The sequence below is a fragment of the Vanderwaltozyma polyspora genome, genomic scaffold (genome assembly GCF_000150035.1).
Source record: "Vanderwaltozyma polyspora DSM 70294 KpolScaffold1015 genomic scaffold, whole genome shotgun sequence".
Lineage (NCBI taxonomy): Eukaryota > Fungi > Ascomycota > Saccharomycetes > Saccharomycetales > Saccharomycetaceae > Vanderwaltozyma > Vanderwaltozyma polyspora.
The window spans coordinates 1-20,940 of NW_001834611.1; the positions used below are offsets into that span (position 1 = coordinate 1).

General features: G+C 32.6%; 8 protein-coding genes across 7 annotated transcripts, besides 2 other annotated features; 2 read left to right on the forward strand and 6 right to left on the reverse strand.

Annotated features, from left to right (window-relative positions):
• Positions 1-1,963: 1,963 nt before the first annotated feature.
• On the reverse strand, positions 1,964-3,199 carry ATG4 (cysteine protease ATG4; the record flags this gene model as incomplete). Its single annotated transcript, XM_001643220.1, has 1 exon — positions 1,964-3,199. One exon carries the CDS (start codon positions 3,197-3,199, stop codon positions 1,964-1,966), a length of 1,236 nt encoding a protein of 411 aa, XP_001643270.1.
• A 476-nt stretch (positions 3,200-3,675) lies between these two features.
• SQS1 (Sqs1p) lies at positions 3,676-5,979 on the forward strand (the record flags this gene model as incomplete). The annotated part of the gene is made up of 1 exon (XM_001643221.1): positions 3,676-5,979. The coding sequence occupies one exon, from the start codon at positions 3,676-3,678 to the stop codon at positions 5,977-5,979; it is 2,304 nt and encodes a 767-aa protein (XP_001643271.1).
• A 2,377-nt stretch (positions 5,980-8,356) lies between these two features.
• On the forward strand, positions 8,357-9,403 carry PDR16 (phosphatidylinositol transporter; the record flags this gene model as incomplete). The annotated part of the gene is made up of 1 exon (XM_001643222.1): positions 8,357-9,403. The coding sequence occupies one exon, from the start codon at positions 8,357-8,359 to the stop codon at positions 9,401-9,403; it is 1,047 nt and encodes a 348-aa protein (XP_001643272.1).
• Positions 9,404-9,670: 267 nt separating this feature from the next.
• Positions 9,671-10,534, reverse strand: CSL4 (exosome non-catalytic core subunit CSL4; the record flags this gene model as incomplete). Its single annotated transcript, XM_001643223.1, has 1 exon — positions 9,671-10,534. The coding sequence occupies one exon, from the start codon at positions 10,532-10,534 to the stop codon at positions 9,671-9,673; it is 864 nt and encodes a 287-aa protein (XP_001643273.1).
• A 531-nt stretch (positions 10,535-11,065) lies between these two features.
• BNI4 (Bni4p) lies at positions 11,066-13,672 on the reverse strand (the record flags this gene model as incomplete). Its single annotated transcript, XM_001643224.1, has 1 exon — positions 11,066-13,672. The coding sequence occupies one exon, from the start codon at positions 13,670-13,672 to the stop codon at positions 11,066-11,068; it is 2,607 nt and encodes an 868-aa protein (XP_001643274.1).
• A 701-nt stretch (positions 13,673-14,373) lies between these two features.
• On the reverse strand, positions 14,374-17,277 carry SIN4 (Sin4p; the record flags this gene model as incomplete). Its single annotated transcript, XM_001643225.1, has 1 exon — positions 14,374-17,277. The coding sequence occupies one exon, from the start codon at positions 17,275-17,277 to the stop codon at positions 14,374-14,376; it is 2,904 nt and encodes a 967-aa protein (XP_001643275.1).
• A 457-nt stretch (positions 17,278-17,734) lies between these two features.
• YTP1 (Ytp1p) lies at positions 17,735-19,069 on the reverse strand (the record flags this gene model as incomplete). The annotated part of the gene is made up of 1 exon (XM_001643226.1): positions 17,735-19,069. One exon carries the CDS (start codon positions 19,067-19,069, stop codon positions 17,735-17,737), a length of 1,335 nt encoding a protein of 444 aa, XP_001643276.1.
• A 655-nt stretch (positions 19,070-19,724) lies between these two features.
• Positions 19,725-20,576: a sequence feature (this is one fragment of gene Kpol_1015p8, which is interrupted by a gap, the other fragment is Kpol_1015p8f1~correction of possible frameshift sequencing error~similar to Saccharomyces cerevisiae KEX2 (YNL238W); similar to AA sequence:UniProtKB:P13134).
• KEX2 (kexin KEX2) overlaps positions 19,725-20,940 on the reverse strand; it is a gene marked incomplete at both ends in the record, with an annotated part of 2,738 nt that continues 1,522 nt past the window's right edge.
• Positions 20,692-20,940: a sequence feature (this is one fragment of gene Kpol_1015p8, which is interrupted by a gap, the other fragment is Kpol_1015p8f1~correction of possible frameshift sequencing error~similar to Saccharomyces cerevisiae KEX2 (YNL238W); similar to AA sequence:UniProtKB:P13134).

Genomic DNA, 20,940 nt, shown 5'->3' on the forward strand with positions numbered 1-20,940 from the left:
TTTATTTTTTAGAATTAGGAATTAAAAATGAAACTGATTAATGCAACTCTATGGAATTAGATGACCCATTTATATGATTTGTAAAGCGATGAGAACTATTGAATTTATTATGATTATAATTTAAACCGAATAAGTATCTAATTATAGAAATAGATTCATTCAAAGTAATATGATATAATTGTAAAGTGTTATTGAGCCGTTATTGCAATAAATCTATACTGATCTCAACAGGATATAATATATTCGCTACACTATGAATAACCTTGAACTTTTGCAACCATTCTATTAAGGTTAAGTTAATAGACTTCACTTTATTCAGAAACCTCTAGTTAGTAGAATCATTATATAATCAAAACGTCTAATAAACCATTAAAATATCAAATCAATATAAATGATCCAACTATTCTAGTGGTTAGATATTCGAACCTTGATTTAATATATCAGTAAGGATAGTCCGAAGAATTGCAAAAACTAGTACGGATATGTCAGAGATAATAACTTTAGGATCCTTCAAATTAATAATAATTCCATTAAATGTACTAATTAAACCTCATTACTCCCCTGTATCGAAGTTTTTAATGCCTGTTATTAGTACCTATTAAAATCATTGAGAAGCTCTCGTAATCTTCCTCTCCCTCTGCTTACTCTTAACCATAACTCCATATCTGAGACAATGAATGAGTTACAGTTAAAAATGCATTTACTTTGTTTCAACCTTCCCCTCTCCCTCAAATACTCCTACTCTTTCCTCTCAATTTCTCAATAAACCAATTCTGGAATTAAATTGTCTCCCTAGTTCCTTTCTCACTCTTGATTCAAAAAGTTCACGATACGGCAAACCTTGTACAAAGTGTTTTGACCCTATCTGTGAGATATTAAAATTTCAAAAATCCTTGTTAGAATCCCAGTCTAAAAAGTAGTGGTAAATGGGAAAATATAACCACTCTCCAGCAGTCAAATCACTGCAAACAATTTTAACAAGGTCTACTCACTTTTCGTTCAAACGATGTTTCATCAATTTTAATTCGATTGCAACTAACCTTTCTCTGCGGGAGAATCTGAGGAAAAAGAAACGTCTCGAGCAGTAAAAAAAGAAAAAAAATACGACGAAAAACGAACGTTGTACAGAATATTCTGTGGATAGCACAATTAATTGCAAATATTGGCGGGTAAAAATAATGATAGCATTCCAAAAATAACTTCTCAAGGGAGAGAGCGTTACTACATCAATCATTAATTAAAGTTGCTGATTCTATGATGTATTGAAGGTTTTCGTTCAAATGATCCCATAATTAGGGTGGCTGAGCTTTTCGGATCATTGAAGGAGCGTTAGCTCCCTAAAGAAGGAATATGATAAACAGAGGAATCAGTTTAAAATATCGAATTAAACATTGGGGTTCGAAGATTTCAATTGAAGTAGTAAATGATTGTTTGTTCAAGATCTTGGTGAGCACCGAGAAGAGTATCGTATTTCCTAAAATTGAATTATGGAAACAACTGATATAGGAAATCACTTCTCCGTAAGTAACGTGATGTATGGAAAAATCAAAAACAGTAAGGCGAATTGAACCTAAATTTAGAAGTAAATTTTGGTATCCCTTCGATGAATATAGAAATTCAGATCTGGTTGCTTTCGGATCTTACCGATTTGCTGCCCTAGTAAGCAAGATGTTGGAAAATAGTTCTTTGATATGTTTTTGTGATATACTTTCCTTAAGTGGAAGACTGTCAATTAAAATCCCTAATTCAGGCAATTGGACAGAAGACGAAGATAGTTTTGTAAACAAAGTTCACTTCTGGACATTAATAAACGAAAGGTTGCAGTTCAAATGATATAATTTCGAACAAATGAGATTTCATTCGATGGTTTTTACGTACCCCAAAAAATGACTAAATTTGAAATTGAAATCGAATCATTGCTATATTTCTTCTGATTTGTTTATTAAACCATGAAGTTCTTGCACTATGGTGAGCCGTTCAATTGCTGAGACATTGGTCCAAGATCCACGTATTCATTATCTGGTGGTTCTAAGGTTTCTTCCAAGCTCATCGAATCTTCGGCTATTGTAACATCATTCCGACTATTTAAAATGTTGATAATTTTAGAATCAAAAACTTCATTGCTCCATGACTGCCAGTCGTCCTCACCTTGCAATAAAACACCAATTAACATTGAAGGATCCATGTCTGAGATATTTATTTTATCAAAGTTATCAGTATGACAAGTTTCAAGTAATGATTCAATAGTTGAAGGCTGCGGCTTGTGAGGATCAAAATATAACAAAGTGTCATCTTGGTAACCAAAAAAATACAGGGACGAAGAAGGTCTTCCTCCGGAGATTCCAACACTATATCTAGATTCCAATATTTTCCTAATATCTTTCAAATAATATTCGTTTACCTTGTCAACTCCCAATTTGACACCCATTAATAGCAATATATTACTATATCTTTTATTTTTGAAAATATCATTAATTTCATCTTTGAATATATCTGCTGAAGAGACAGAAACGATACAACGATCAATTCCACAATCAGGGAACTGTTCGACAAGACTTTGTATACTTCTTGAAGTAGCAGCCGGACCAAACCATTCCCCTGGTTTTTTCGAAGACAATTCACAACCTTTCTTAACGAAATTGTGCAAAGAGAAAGGTTCATCTGGTGTATCCATAAACCAACTAATGATTTTTCTCTCTTGTTCGTTTACATCACCGTCATTAACTCTAAATTCTCTACCCAATATTGCTATTTGAATAGCATTGGCCAATAAACTTTGACCTGTTCTAATCATACACCCCCATCCGATGTCTGTATTAAAACAATTTGGGTTATAAATAGCATTTTCAATAGCATTAAATGGATTGTCACCAATTAAAAAATTTATCCTTAAGGGTGACGGCCCATCATCGGATCTTGCAATCGGTATAAACTTGGTCCTATAAGTAAAATGAATCCTCGAAATCACATCAGATAAAAACCCAGGATGATAATCAAACTCTTCAACCTTATTGAAAAATTGCTGAAACATACCTATACTCCCACCAGCACTATTAGACCTCTTGTTAGCCAACTCGACAACTTTATCATCATCACTATCAATAGGATAATGAATCCCAAGAACCACATAATCATTAGAACTCAAACCATTGTCATCTTTGGACCTATCTAACCCAATTTCCTTCTGAGAAAGCTCCATCCTATTCTTATTCTTAACCAAATTCTATAAACTGAACCAAACCAAAAAAAAACCCAAAAAAAGGACAACCTCCAAATATAAAACTCTAGATGAACAACAAATCCACACAATTGTTGAACTAATTCACAAACTTTATCACCTAGATTTAACTTATTCTTTACCTATAATTCCCCTTTTATTGTGTCCTTTTAAACCTTTTTATGGGATGAGCCTTTTGATATACGATTTTTAAAATATCCATTTTACAAATTAAAGGCCTTAATAGCGAGAAGTAAGCGAATGTTGAGGATAATGAGAGGCCATCGCAAAGTGAAAAAATACAACATATTAATATAAGATATGGTTGTTGAAATAGTTGATTTTGGAGGGAGTTGAAGGTATTGAGTTGGATCAGAGTGGTCAGTTTGATACAGATTCATCTATCTAAGTTTTTTTTTGGTTTGGTTTGCCAAAGGTTTTAAAAAAATTTGGTAAATATGGCCAAGAGACATAAGCATTTTGAAGGTCGAGGAAGAGGTGGAAGTAGAGGTCGAGGAAGAGGTCGAGGTGGAAGTAGAGGTCGAGGCAGGGGTGGAAGTAGAAGCAGAGGTGCAGGTAGAGGTGGGTTTGGTAGATCTAGCAATGATGACAATTGGAGAAATTCTTCGATTCCATTTGGTGATGGTGATTTAGGGAATTTCAATTTTGCTGATATCGATGTTCCTAGAGGGAGAAGGGTTTATTATTCACCAGATGATATCGAAGATTATTATTTTGGTAAGAGTGAAAATATGGAATCCATGAAAATGGGTGGGTTGAGGCCAGGTCATAAGAGAGAGGATACTCCGAGATCATCTTCCTTTAGGGCAAGGCCGGTTCAATTTATAAAGGCAAAAGATGTTTATGACCCGTCTCATGATTTGATAATTAAACTGAGATCAAAGAATTTAGAGCAAGAGTCTCAGGATGAAGAGCTATCCCAAGGTGATGCCGAATCTGCAAGAGAAGATTTCGAATCTGGGACCGAGGAAGAAATAGAGGAGGAGGAAGAGGTATTGCCAGAAATCGAACGAGAGGAAGTTGAAGAGGAAGAAGTTGAACCTGAAGAAGTTGAAGAGGAAGAAGTTGAACCTGAAGAAGTTGACTCGGAAGACGCTGAATCGGAAGAAGTCGACGATAAAGATCTATTCTTTATCGATGAAGAAGGCTATAATGAAGATACACTACCGACTGTTCCATCGGTTTCCATAAGTGAAGATTCAACTGTAAAGAAACCTCAAAAGACAAACTTAGAATTTAATGACATTCTCACAGTCGGTAAAGTAGAAATTAATCTAGCACATGATGCTTCTGATGACGGAGTTTTTGTATCCAACGTCAAGAAAAATTATCATCCATTCAGCGGATATATATCACAAGTTATGAAGAATATTCAAGTGTCAGATGAAGATGACGATGAAGATGACTATGAAGACGAAGAAGAAGATTTTCAATCTGATTTTAGTTACAAGTACGAGCAACAAACAACTAGCAAGGCTATTTCTGCTGATATAGAAAAACTATCAATATCGTCTGAAAATTTAAAGAATAGCAGTGATATCTCAAGGGATAACTCTCCTGACAATAATGAAGAACAAGAAAGTAAAGATCCTGAATTTGGATTTTTAGAAGAAGATTTCGTTATAAACACTTCTGAAGTTTCTGTGACAAATATAAGAATTGGGTTTTCTGAAAACTCGTACTTCTTAAAATGTTATAGATTATTTGGGCATTACGAATCTAAATGGATTGACCAGGAAACATTTCTGGATTTAATTTTAAATGATCTCGGCTTACCAGAACATAGACTTAATGCATATTTAACATTTATTAGAGATTCGCTTATACCGAAGGAGGAGCCACCAGAGCCTACTTATTCAGATATACATTTCTCAGATACCAGTGAGGAAGAAAGTGACAATGATAGCGAAATTGGTGATGATATGAGAGAAGGGATTGAAGACTTGATTTCATATGCTACAAAGTTAGAGAAGGACAGAAACTTTGAATTCGAAACAAAATCATTACAAACTGTGGGTAAAGGTAAGAAGAAAAAGCTTTTGGTTCAGGAAGATATGCAATTGGATGGTGTTATTGCTAGTGAACTACAAGATAAATTCAGTACCAGACTAGATAATAAAGCGAAGAAAAGAAGAACGAAAGAAGATTTTATTGATCAAGAGAATGAGAAATCAGATGACTTATTCAAAAAATATCCTTATGGTTTACATGTGTTAAATATTAAGGAAGAATTTGAGCTGTTTATTAGGAGATCTGATAAGGAAGCTCTTGTATTCCCACCTTTGGATCCACATGGTAATAAAACAATTACAAAGTTTGCTAAATTTTATTTCATGAAGACTAATAAAAGGGGCCGTGGTAATCAAACACATATCTTTGTTCAAAAAGTAAAGGCCACACGATATAATGAACCGAATTATAATATCATTGATAATCTGACGCGTCAACGTCCTATCTTTATGAGGCACGATGTCAGCAAGCCAAGAAATGAATATCAAAGGACAGAAAGGGTTAAATTACCAAAGGGTAAATTCCACGTTAAAGAAGGTGAAGTAGTTGGTCAAGATGCTCCAGTCATTGATAGAAATAACATTGGTAGAATTCTATTAGAAAGACTTGGTTGGAGTGAAGGTGAAGGTCTTGGTATTCAAGGTAATAAAGGTATTAGCGAACCGGTGTTCGCTGTTGTTAAAAAGAGTAAGACAGGTTTACGTCACGAGAGGAAAAAAAGAATAGAGTGATTATCCATAATTGTTATTTTTTCTTATTTTCAGTCCTCCCCTCCCCCTCTTCCTATCAAATTTATATATATATATATATACTCTTTTTTCTTTTCTGAATATTTTGTCGTTTAAGTACCGAACACACTCTTCATAAATATAGACAAGTTAAGATACAGCAATGTTAGATCAAGAACGTTATGAAATCGAGGTGAAAATGTAGCCAGATTAATATATCGTTTTTAATATACATACATACCTTTTGACACATTTGTCATAATTATTCGTCAGTATCTTATTTCCGTCAAGATTTGGGAGAATTCTAATATCCATTGATAATTTGTCCTAATTAATTTCTTGTTCTTTACATATTGTAGAACAACAGAACCAGAGAGAATATATAATAAAGAAATTTCCGCGGAACTACGGAAGGACAAAAAAAATAACCCAAGAAATCACACTATTACTGTATATTTATCAAATTCTGGTGTCTTTATACTCTTCAAATTTGATGTAAAAGTTTACGCGTTTTGTCATAATTCTTGTGCCTCTACGAATACTTCTTTGCAGAAGAAGAAGAAATCCATTTCTTGTTCGGATGATCCCACTCACAAAAAAGAAAGGAATCATTAGAATGCTACGTATAATGTTACTTAAAGAAGCTGGAAAAAGGGGATGTTCACATGGACAGGTCCTGCGCAATTCCTCATATCAAAATTGAAAAAAATAAAATAAAAACGAAAACTTATTGTACTTTACCGCCAATGGAAGCAGCAAAAAGAGACGAGCTTCCTTTGAGAGCTCAACATTCCGTGCGCGTCTTTTATTATCCACAAAAACAAAAGTCAAGAGAGAGAGAAGGAAAGAAAAAAACACAAAAAAAGAAATGGGAAGCCGCGAAGCTGAAAGAAACTGAAGCAGCCTAAACGCGCTTTGAGACCGCCCGATCTCTGTATCTCACACATATATAAACCTTCTTTTTTGTTTCTTTTTCCATCAACTCTAACGCTCCGCTCTTAATTGATGTTACACAAAAAACCGAAAAGAAAACATTTTTAAAATTTATCTTTTGTGTAATTAATTTTCGCACTTTCAGTTTCTCGACCCGAATATGGAAATCCGGTCCTTGGTCGAACAAACTGAACACATCTGGAAAGAGAGATAAATCGCTTCATTTCAGGCAATGAATACATTACTTGTTACTACAAAATATATATACAACACATTTGTCTTTCCGTGCATTTTGTTCAATCCTCGGTTATAAATTAGTGGGAAAGATTGGTAATCCCATGATATATCCATGATAGACGTTGCACTGAGTTAACCTTTTTCACTTTTATCAAGCAATCATTTACGGAACTGGAACAGGCAGGAAAGATTTCATATTAATGAAATTTATGAAATTTATTGATTACACGAACTGAACAAGAGGTCCAAGTCCCGGAACTTGATGGAAATTGAGTATTGGTAAAAAAATAAAGATTAATAAAAATCAGCAGGAAGGAATATATATATGTACATACCTTTATCGAGATCTATGTGCAAAAGAGTGTTAGCTCTCTTTTAAACAAGAGTGAACCTCTCTTTGTAGTTAAGTTTCATCTCTTGTAGTCAGCTATTGACAATGCGATAGTTTCTCATTCTTTTGGGAAACTCATTAGTAATTGTACAAATGGTATTTCCATTTCATTAAACTATAGAGAGTAAGTGATTGATTAACTTAAAGATATTTGATAGTTGGTGTCCTCATTGCTTACTTTGACAAACGCGTAAAACAATAAGGCTACCTTGATGTAAAATATCTTGTACTTCTTGTAAATGGATGGTAATAATGTGGTGTTTTATTTATATTTTTTTGGAATTATTTATTTTCTTGCCTGCTCATACACACTCTCTCTTGTCTTTTATTCCTTTGTTCTAATGGACGTTTTCAATATTGTTCATCCATTTCATTTATTCAACTTGACGAATTTTCCATCTGATCCAGTTTTAGTTGATCTATCCTTCTCTTCAATTTGTCTTGGTATTTTGCTATTATGCTATTATTCCTATTATAATAATAGTTAGCATATAATAGCAGGTATAATAGTAGTAATTTTTTTTCCTTTCTTTTTCACCTATTGGTCTTCACTGTTCGAACTAGTTCATTCGTTGCAAGAGGTTTTTATATATAACATAAGCTTTAATATTTTCGATTACTTGCTATATCTATTTATTAGACTAATATTTTATCTGTATATATATATAAATTGGTTTATCAGTGCTTCTCTTTCTTTCTGAGCATTTTATATTTATCTGGGTTTCTAATTCAACGTCTTGTATCAAATTGCACTATCTATCGTTAATTACAGATAACAGTATAAGTTATAGATAAAACTACTATTGATCTAAAGAAGAAATGTTCAAAAGTTTACGTGGTAAGAAAAAAGTTGAGAAATTCGATGATTCAAAGTTAATTAAAATTGATATACCAATTGAAAATGTGCCAAGTGGTATCCAACCTCCAAAACCAAAAGAATTGACTAGTGAACAGAAGGAAAAATATTTAAAAGTTTTAAAGCATTTTAGTCAGCCTAATTTAAAAGTACCAAGTGTCGAAAAGAATCCTTCTGAAAAAGATTTTGCACCATTAACTGAATATGAAAAAGCTTGGCTATCAAGAGAATGTTTATTAAGATATTTGAGAGCTACTAAATGGGTCTTAAAAGATGCTATAGAAAGAATTACATTGTCTTTAGCTTGGAGAAGAGAATTTGGTATTAGCCATCTAGGTGGAGAAAATGGTGATAAAGTTACAATGGATTCAATTGGTATGGAAAATGAAAGTGGTAAACAAGTCATCTTAGGTTACGAAAATAATGCAAGACCAATCTTGTATTTGAAAGCAGGTAGACAGAATACCAAGACTTCCCATAGACAAGTCGAACATTTGGTTTATATGTTAGAAAGAGTTATTGATTTCATGCCTGATGGTCAAGATTCTTTGGCTTTATTGATTGATTTTAAAGAATACCCTGATGTTCCAAAAGTAGCAGGTAATAGTACTATCCCACCAATTGGTATTGGTAAAGAAGTTTTACATATTTTACAAACTCATTATCCTGAAAGATTAGGTAAAGCCTTGGTCACAAATATTCCATGGATAGCTTGGACTTTCTTAAAACTTATCCATCCTTTCATCGATTCAATGACTCGTGAGAAATTGGTGTTCGATGAACCATTCCCAAACTATGTTCCATTAGATCAATTAGATAAATTCAACGGTGGCTATCTGGATTTCAATTATAAGCATAAGGTCTATTGGCCTACTATGAATAAAATGGCAAAGGAAAAAAGATCACATTATTTGGCAAGATTCCAAAAATTCGGTGGTGTTGTTGGTTTAAGTGAATTAGATTTAAGAGGTACCAACGATACATTATCACGCCCTGTAGAATCAGTATAATAATATAACATAGTCATTTAATCATTCCAATTATATCATGTAACTAAAATGTCATTAATAAATCACTAAAATTAATCCCTTCCATTTTAAATGTAAATTACAAACTTCTCTGATAGATTTTTATCCTATATGAAGTTACATATATGTGTATATATGTATTTATAAATATATGTATATTTCTCATTTTTAGGTAAAAAAGTTAACTTTTTAAATTGTATACTGTACACCATGCTATATTAATTATTAATATTTCAATTATCTATACTCTTATGAATTACCTACATCGAATGGCTTGGCACATTTACGCTTTTCTGTAATACCTGTGTTTGGAGCTACCATTGTCTGCCAATCTAAAGCGTACATCAAATTTCCTGCACCATTATCACTCTTAGCAAACACTACACCTAAATCATTACGAGCTGTCGTTAAATAATAATTTGTACCATCACCTAAGGATAGAACTTGTGCTCTTATTATATCTCCTGGCTTAAAATTTTCTATTAATTTAACACGATCTCTTTCAGTTGCTCTAACATCTTGTGATCTTAGAATTCCTCTAAAAGGTTCACCAAAATCAGATGAAGTTTGGGCAACGGAAAACTTTGATGAACCAGAACCACCACCTGCTGCCACTACCCCATGTCCATTGCTTCCAACACCACTATCGATTGGTACAGGTTGATTCTCAACAGCTAATATTTCCAAGTTAGCCCTCTGTAACGATATTCTTGTTACTTTAGCAAGTACAATATCACCTTCTTTTGGTAAATTATTGGCAAATTCGTTATCTACTTGCTTGGTTTCTACATCTTTATAATTATGAATCACAGAAATTCTAACGAACTTAGTTTGTCTACCATTCATTTCTTTATCTTTACTTTCTTCTTGGTTATCATCATTTTGGAAGTGTTCTTCAATTTTAACATCTTGCTCAATTTTAACTTTACCAAGCAAAGACGCTGTAATTGCATTAATAGTAGTACTACCAACTTTATGTTCAACTAACATAGCACCTGGGCCACATATGAACTTGTAAACACTTTCTTTGTTTTCATCATCTTCCAATATAAACTCTGGTGCTATTAATTGACCAGGAACTACAAATTCTGGTATATCAACGGCTATCTTCATGATTTGCTAATATAACTAATGAAATTGAAACCAATACTAAATACAATACCTTGTAGCCCTCCCCAACTATAAATATAACAGTAATTTATGGTATATATTACTTCAACATTCATTATTCAAGTCAAATACTTCTTCATCTCATCAATTTTTATATACTAAATTTTTCACCACTTTCCATATTAAGTAAGGCCTTTAAATATGATAATAGAGATATAAGCCAAATGACAGAAAATATTGTCTGGCATTAAATGATTGTATAAAATGAATAATATAACTTCATATTACATACTTCGAGATTTAAATATTGATCTAATAATATATAAGAAAAGATTGGAATTACTTTTATTGGTGTGATTGCTTGTGTCTGTCTCTTTTAAAAAATTTCTTTATCTTATACCTATTAGGAATGCTGGAGACTTAAATTATTTACTATATCAATGTACTGATGGATTTATTAATTAATTGAATAATCTTTTTGTAAATGGTAAAAGATTTAATATCAATTATAATTGGAATTGAAAACAAATCCATTTAATAAAAATGTGTATAGCATCTTGAATCTTCATGAACGTCCATTTCACTTTTCAATTCATTTAATTCAATCTTGATCATTTGAGCCAGTTGAGGTGTCAATTGATTGCATGCTGCCAAATCTGGGTGTCTGTCGTACTCTTCTTCACTGTAGGTCTCATATAAAATAATTTTTGAAGAAAATTGCAACCTACATCTTGGTTTATTGGAATGATCTGTTATTGGAGTTACTACAGAAATAGTTGGTGATTTGTTACCTTCGATAGCAGAATAAGATGGGATGTTAAATGATGGGGCGTTTAATCCTCTGAACGACATTGAGATTGGTCTATTATTTTGAGCTTCTGGTAGATATGCATTTACTTTCCCATTAGAAGTGATATTGTTAAAATCTTCGTTTTCAAAGACATCTTCACTATCACTAATATCGACAGTGCTACTATATTGATAATTATCTAATTGGCTCTTTCCAATTGTGCTGGTTTTTAACGATTCGTCTATTATTTCACCATTATCTTCAATCGTTATAACAGGTTGATTTTTCTCAGCATTTTCTACTACTTCAATGTCCTCTACGACATTATTACCAATTGGTTCTTTATTTTCTACATCTAGATCCAAATCAAAATTAATATTTTCACCAAAATCGATAATATTAGCAAACTCCATTATATCAGACATTAGCTCATCATCTGCAATCGGCTCTCCTAATTTGACCTCCTTCTGACTTTCATAATCAATGCGTTCATTATCTGAGTCGATTGTTAAACTATCCAAATGCTCTTGAATAGATCCTAATGAAAAATTGCTCTCTATTGGATTAATTAATTGTGAACTACCTGATGTCATCCCATTCTCACTAAAATCGTCATCAAAATTGAGGAGATTTGGAGATGCATCGCCTGTTGAGAATCTTCCATTACGTAAAATACTGCTTGCTGGTGATTTCGTTAAATCTGGTGTTGATAGAACAACTGATGTGGCGTCGCTAATGAACATACCCTCGTTTTGAGCGTTGATGGATAATGCTTCACTCAATGATCTCCTATGGGTATGTGATTTTTTACTATTTGATTTAATTGAACGATTACGTTCTAGTGATACAATAGACTCTACCTCATGCGAATCCAGAGATTTAGGAAATAGTGAAACACCTGTATTTAAATTGTTTTGATATATCTTCTCTTTCTCTTCTAATGAATCATTCTCCTCACTAGAATAGCCTTCTTCCACACTATCTTCATCTGATGTCACAATTGTATGAATCTCCTTCTTCCCTTCAACATGACTATCCACAGGATTCTCTATGATTCTTCTTTCAAGTCCTAGAGGGGTAGGCTTCCTTTGTGATATTTTATTGCTCTCTTTTAATCGAACAGAGTTATCTGTATTGATGGAACTACTATCCTTTTTATTCAATATTACTCTTTGAGTAGGTTTTGGATCTTTATTCTTTCTGAAACTACTAAAGATGCTACTACTACTCTGTGATTTAGTTGTCAGTAACGTCGGTTCCATTCTTGACTTTGTAGAACCTACTGAAAAAGTGGTTGAAGTTGGCAATCCATCGTTAACATCCTGATCTTGTCTACTAGTTTTTCTCTTCAAAAATGAGAAAATGCTCTTTCTTTTAGAGCTCTGGGTTCCCTGACTTCTCATCGACCTCTCTGAGGAAATGCTTTGAGTTGAAATTGAGCGTGGTTTTGATTTTTGTTGCTGTAACTCAGGTTTGGGTTCTTGATTTTGCTTCATCTGTTGGTCCATTTGTCTCTTATTTGGTTGTTCTGGATCCTGGGGCTGTCTTGAATTACTCGTTGCGATTACATTTTTTTTGGCAAGCTTATCATCCATACTGCTTTGAGAAAATTCAGAATGTTCAACTTCAGAACTTGGAACTTCATTGATTTTTTCCCTTTCTATAAGTTTTCCTGTGTTCATTAAGTTCATAGATCCAATTATGGATTGATTTTTATTCTGAATAGCAGGATTTGGTGAACTTAAAAAATCTGGCTGCTCTGTCACTGATGAAACACTATATGTACTTAATGGAAATTTCTTATTTGAATCATAAATATCTATTAAATTAGGAGAGTCTGATGCCTGTGTGTTTAAGATATGTTTATTGAATATCACAGGTTTACCAATAACTGCTAATTGTTCTTTTGTTTGCTGAGATTCTTGAATTCCAGAGTTTATTTTAATTGAAGTTGGCTCCTTTGATAAAACATTCACTGTGTTTTCATCCTCTTCAGCTTCTTCGTTAAGGGCTTCTTCAATAGAATTGCTAACAATCATACTTGATCTCATCCTCCTATCAGCTTGTTTAGATTTTTCATTTAATATACCAGCTAAAGCACTTAAAGATGGTGAGGTTGTCATATTAATTGTCATTGTTTCATTATTCTCATCTTCAACTATAGCATCATTTTGTGAAATTTCTTGTATACTATCATCGTCATCTCTAATGAGTTCGTTGATATCATTTGGAAGTTCTTCTAAAATTAAAGAATTTCTAAAATTCTTAGCATGTTCAACAGTATCAATCGAATTTGAAGAATAGAAGGATGAATTCCACACATCTTGTGCTTCTTCACCGAATCCATTCATATTATAACGTATCAACTATTATTTAGTAAAAAAATTGACAACCTCTCTTCTAATTAAGTCTAAATGAATAACCTTAGCTCTAATGACAGCAATATTCTTTTTAGCTATCTAATTTTTTTACACTTAATCAAATATTAAATTAATTAATACTAATCAATAAAAATTGTTTATTGAAGCTTAGATTCACTCCAAAATGTCTAAATAAAGATATCACTAAGGCCCACAAATCTTAGGATACTTAATTGTTAAGATACATTTTTGAAATATCCTTCTACTGTTAACAGCAATTTTTCATATTTTTTCCTAATTAGGTATACATATCAACGCGTCAGGTTCGAAAATTTCGAAAATTGATGTAATTTTTAACATGATGTAATTTTTAACATAATGTGTATTTTGAACTGATCTATATCTTAACATGAGATGTTCACTATGTTCTTATGAAGGGTCCAATATAATTTTCAATAATGACGATTAGTGTATCTCGTCCCTATATGTGGTGGACAAATTAATTTCTCCAAGATTTTATAGAATTATATATAATGAATTAATTAATTGATATGTCCAAAATTTTAAAATTTATTACACTTGTTATTTCTATCTAAAGTATATCTATTTTTAACCAAAATCGTATGCTGACTTTGTATGTAAATACCCATCTAATGGCAGAATAATTCCTTATTATATGCTTCTAGTATAACCTAATTCTCTAATTCATATAGGTAACCAGAACATATACAAACTCTTGCATACATAGTTGGCCATCTTTTAGTTTGAATTGATGTTGGGATAATAGTTTTATCACCGGAAATTGCATAACCTGCTCTGGTAATACAACCACATCTGCAACATCTTTTTAATGTACCATTATTTAATTCTTCTTTTGTAAAAGTATCATAAGATATACCATCACAATTTAATTTAGAAAATGATTTTGAGCCCTTGAAATGTTCTGGAAGTCTCGATGAATCTACCACTAAACCCTCTTCTAAAGGCTGGAGTATTTCAATTATTGAATTGTCAAATAATTCTTCTTTAGATATTCCTAAACCGCTAGTATCTGTGAAATATACAAATGCTGGATCAATATGAGATAAAATAGTACTTTTTGTACATGTTAATATAAAGTCACATATTTTTGTGTACTCTGGAGGTATTTCTGCTTTGACCAACAATGACGGTTCACGTTTTGTGGATGGTTCCTGTTCATTTAGAGATGAAAATTTATTATTGATATCTATCATAAAAGTTTCGAATCTTTCAAAACTAACAGGAGATTCATTTAAAATCATTTTTAAAAAAGCAGATGATTCGTTAAGAACTGGGAATGTGTTTTCTGGAAATTTCGTTATCAATTGTGTAACTCGTTTTATTTCAGTTAATATCGATAAGATTAAAGCTCGAGGAATTCTTGCCCCTAAAACACCATAGACCAGCTTACTATCATTTATTCCAGGATTGTTGATTAAAATCAGCAAATCTTGTACAAGACATGTAACAAATTTTACGATCCACTTAGCAATTGGAATTAATGAATGCACGAGATCTTGTTTTGTAAAAGCAGTTTGAAAAAGCTTTCCATTAGTCAATTGAGCTGCATTAGATCCACTTAATTGTTCGATTGCAAACTGTAAATTACGTGCAACACCATTTAATGCAAAATATACGTTTCTTAAACTCATTACGACACGGGCCATCTCATATATATTTTCATTTTTAAAGCTACTTCCCAATTCCAACTGTAATAACATAGCTTTTTGTACAGGTCTACTGGATATCATTTTGTCTAAAATCTCAGTTGGAGCATCTGGAGTGATATTAAAGAATGAATAAATACACGATATTAATGAAGTGATAAAAGATTTTCCCCTTTCGGGATTATCTTTGGAAATGTTCATTAAGTGTGTCTTACATGCAATTGACAGATCTTCTGCTGACAATTGTCTATGGATCCCGGCAACAAACCCAAAAGCGAATGATGTACTATTAACTGAATCATTCTTTTCATTGGAACTGTCAGTTTGATAGACTGTTAAAAATTTTGGTTCATCTTTTCCAACTAACTTTACTATGACACCAGTCATTGCTGGAGAAACTGTTGCCCATTCTACAATGCTCCATGTGGGTAACTTAGGGAAAGTGAATCCCGCACTTAGTACTGAAGTTAATATATCTCTAAATTTACCTTGTCTATTTTGATTTTGTAATCTTTCATTTTCAAGACTCCAATCACTTTGATTATAAGTCTGAATTGATCCATCCTGCAGGTAAAACGTAATAAACCCATCAATTATTTCGGTAGATACTTGACGAATTCTTTGATTAAATAATAAATCTCCAGAAAACTTTAGAGTGTATCTTTGAGGTGGATTCAGAGCTTTCTCACCTAAACTTGTTAATTCTGGATTAAGAACTAACAGATAATTTGGATCCAGTTTTATTGGGTTCAATCTATATCTTTTCACAACAGAACTATTAGTACCAGCAACATTGTATATCAATAGTATTTCAGGTGCTGTGTCCTTTTCAACAGGTGATTTGGATAAAACTTGAAGGTTTACAAATTCAAGTACCTTTCCCTCTTCATCAACTCTATCTAAATTAATTTCATAAATATGTGAAATGGTCAAAGATGGATCGTTTAGTTGGTTGTGATTAGTGGTATTAACATTCCAGTTAACATGCAATTTATGAAAAGACAATCTGTTTGCAATTTTAGAGTAGCAAGATAGTAATAAATATTGTTCTTCATTAATAGGAGTAATCTTGGAAAATTCTAGCCAATCCAGTTCTTTTGATTGATTTTTTTGTATGTTATTCAATTGTAATGTTATCTTCTTATGATTTTTTGAATTAGAAAATTGATACCAAAAATCAATTTGACCATTTTTACGAATTGCCAAACATGCATATTTCATAAAAGGTGGATGAAATACACCATATGGAGGAATTTGTTGCACTTTATTTCTATATGTGTTAATAGTACTATCTAGAACACAAAATTGTGAAGAAATGACGGCTTTTGAAGAACTTAACCAAAAAAAATCAGAAATAGCTGTTTGATATTCTTTTTTAGTTCTCTTTTTTTCAATCTTGAGTACACTATTTACAGATTCATCCAATTGTATCAATTTGTTATGGATCTTATATACGTTATCTTGAAATAACATTGTTAATTTATCCATCGTCACAGGTCCATTTGGGCTTTGTCCCAATATAAGCATTGTCATATTACCTAATTCATCACAAACGGCTAACATATCACCTGGTAAATTAAACCAATTGTTCCAGTAGACTGATTTAATATCGTAAAAGAAATAATTTGTTGTCTTGGAAACATTAGGAATTCCTACATTTGGTGTACCAACTGGACCTATAGAATTCCTTTTATTACTACCGTTAACATTGCCAGGTGTCTCTGAGCTGGGGGATTCATGTAAATGAGGATGTATTATATATCTCTTAGGAGGGTGAAATCTCCAATTAGTACCATTAATAGTCTCCAGAAATGTAATACATAAATTACCGTCTTGAGAAGTACTATCAGCATAAGCAATTAAGCCAGTTTTTGACCAAGAAACTAAATTCTCACCCGTAGCAGCCATTGTCCCTTCCAATTATAGTACTTATATCTACGTCTATATTTTATCTTTACGCTGTTTGTTAATTATATTGAATCGTGCAAGATCCCTACCAAATCAACGTAACCTCACCAATTCTAAACCTTTTACACTGAAAAAAAGAGAAACCTAAAATTAAACTAACAATTAGGACCAAATCGACGTTCAATAGTACTCAATACTCCTTATACTTGCCAATTCTCAGCTATTTCTTCATTTACTTTTTATATTGAAAGTTTCAATTTAAAGGTTTTTTTAATTTTAAAACTTCTTTCTTTAGCCTAGAACGAAAAAAAAATTAATAGTGTGGATATTTTAAATATTAAGTAGTAAGAAGATCAGAGACAGTAAGTAGTAGAAGTATGTTATTTTTAATTATCTAAGAATTTTTAAAGGTAAATTGATATATACATAGGTGAATTTATTCTAATTGAGTGATTTCTTATGTTTCTTCCGATAAATTATCGGATAATTCAAAATCTGGACTGTTGATATCATAATTAACATCTTCCTCAGGTTCGTAACTTGACAAGAAACCTTTGTTTTGAGTCTCGACCAGTCTCAAATAGAAGCTTAGGCAGGATAACATCCAAAAGTATACCATAAAGGCACCAGCTATTGCTACTAGACTGTAGGCACTGTGGTCTGCATGTAATCTTAATACTAGGATTAATTGTTCTTCGTTAGCACCCATGAACAACACACCGGCGCAAACTAGACAGAAAGGAGGTAAGTATTGGAACGAATGGATTGTCTCTAATGTCCTTTGATCTTTTAAGAGGAATGAAATTTCAACTATACGTAAACTACCACCTGCCATTAAAACTAAACCGAATAGATAATGAACTTTTGTGCTGATAATTAAATGTTGGGTATGTTCTGACATTGCCCAACCTGTAAAGATGATTAATAAACTTGGAACAAATGTTCTTCTACCACCTCTTGATAAAAAAATACCAAGGATACCACCTGCCCACCAAATGATACCCATTGCGGTGTGTTGGTAATCACCATGATTCCAACCTTCACGTCCCCATCTGTGTTCGGTGAAAGTGTTAACAATACCCCAGATACACATAATCCAACTATCAATGTAATCTTGAGAATATGGACCTTTATTGTTTCTAATCCATGGAATGACAAGTACCATGGCATAAATAAAACCATACAATACAAATGCAGAACCCATAACACCATGAGCGATACATTGACCAGTATGTGATTCTCTACAGAAACCAAATAAAGCTACAGGAGCCAGGCAGACCTTAACCCAACCATTAACAACTACTAAGAATGATAATCCACTATGTAGATATTTTATCTTAGTTTCACCAGTTTTTGAAACAAAAGTTTGCAATTTCTTATTCTTTAATAATACACCAGTACCGCTATGAAGACATCCAAAGAAAACAGAACTCCATAGTAAAATCAAGATAGTCCATGCAGTACCTCTTGATACTCTATTTTCAACACCATCATTATCAGCAAATCTAAACAATAATGCTTCAAAAATTGCATAAATACCACTGATAGTTTGCAAGAATACTGATGAATTAACCTTATTAGCAAATGAAAAGCAAGCAGCCAAAGATGGAACTAACAATAAAAATAAAACCGTAGACAACCAATGGAAGGTTCTAGATCCTGCATTAACTATATCAGGTCTGGTATAATCATCCAAATTATCCATACCTGCCATATGTGACATTTCATCACCCTTAGCAAAACATCCTAGTGTAAGCAGACAGGCACATATTAAAAAAATTCGTCTATTCATCACCAACACAGAACTTGGCAATATATATTTATTTCAGGTACCTATAACGTGAACATCAACAACAAACTACAGGAATCTTTGAATATCTAAGTTTTAATCATTTTTAATCATCTTGCTTTATACCGTTTCATTTATCGGATGTAGCTCAGTTTCATTTTTTGCTATTTAACCATAACGAAATAAAGGAGTGTTACAGTTATTTAAGGAAATGTGTCATATAGAGTATACCATTGAGTTACAAGGCATGATTTGATAAATTATTCAGGTAAATAACACTACAAGTTGGATATTAATTTCTTGCTTGTGATTTTATGTATACTTATTAGATATATCTACGTGGGTGTACAGATCTTGAGAAGATAATTGAATTGAAAAAGTTGAGTTAAAGAGGAAATAGAACACGAATTGGTCCTCAATGAATGTAGAGATAAGAATTGGTATAAAATATAGGGCTCTGTTTGTTAAACTTAATACACTTATCGAGTATTTGATGATTCAAGAGAAATAACATAAAGAGAGAATTAAAAAAAAAAAAGAAAAAAAAATAAATACGTGAGTAGTTTACCTATTATTATTATTGTTGTTGTAGGGGTTATGTGTTATTTATAAATGGAATAATGCCTTCTTTTTAAATATTATTAAGTTTATCTTATTTTTAAGATTTATCATCTGCTTTAGTTGTTGGATCTGGTGTATCAGATAATACATCATCGATGGAATTTTCTGGCGGATTTAGTGGTACTCTATCTTCATCCGAAAGATCGAATTCAAAATCATCAATATTATCTTCATTTAATGTGTGATCATTGACAATGTTAGAATCAAAGGTTTCATCGTAGTCAGAATCGCTGTCGATAATATCGAATTCATAAGTCTCAGCTCTTGATCTTCTGATTCTTCTTCTTGATTTTTGGAAAAATATGAAATATAATACCAACAATATGGAACCAAAAGTAAAAATTGTTAGCAGGTAATGCATAGCACTCTTTGGATTATCGATCCTATTTGGCGTATTAACATCGTCATGTACTTCAGCACTCATTGTGGTATCCTCAGTAGGTTGAGCACTAATCGTCGTAGACGTTTCACTTGGAACCACAGACGACGACGTAGATACTTCTTCAGCAGTAGTAGTTTCAACTAACGATGTCGATACTGGTGCGTTAGTAGAACTGGTTTCACTGATTTTGTTACTCGTTGATGTCACAATTTCAGATTCAACAGTTGAAGAAATTGTTGGACTAGCTTTGTTTTCAGTGGTAGATTCTGGTTCTTTATCGTTGCCATAAATAAATTTAACAGCCTTCGATTTATCTATGCTTTCACCAAAAAACTTTAATCTCCAGTCTTTCAATGTGACTGTATTACCATCCCTTGTAGGCCTTAATTGTAACTTCCATTCACCTACACCAGATTCCCCCCAGTGTGCCACAGACATAAATGTCCAATCTTTGAACCCGTCCGAAGAAACATCTAATCTACGTTCAACGCCTAACTTAGACACCATACCAGATGGAGAAATCAATTCGACTGTTGAGAAACCTCTTTGGTCAGTATCAATATTTACTCTACTGGTACATGTTCTAGTCTTTTTAAGTTAACATTTTTTAAATTGGGCTTCAGTTATTGTAATAGATGAATCCATTACAGGGTCTGAAGAAATTTGTAAAAAAATTTACCCTCTTCCAATGAAATGAAATACCCAGGTTGGGGGGGTTAACGGTTTTCCATGCCTTTTGCCATTGGGGCAATCCCCTATGAATCTTATTTTCCCCTAACCCTAACGGGTGAAAAATTCTTTTGTTAAAAGCCCCATCTGTCCATTCCCCAATCCCCTTATTCCATTTCGGGGGGAGCCTAAAAGGGAAAAA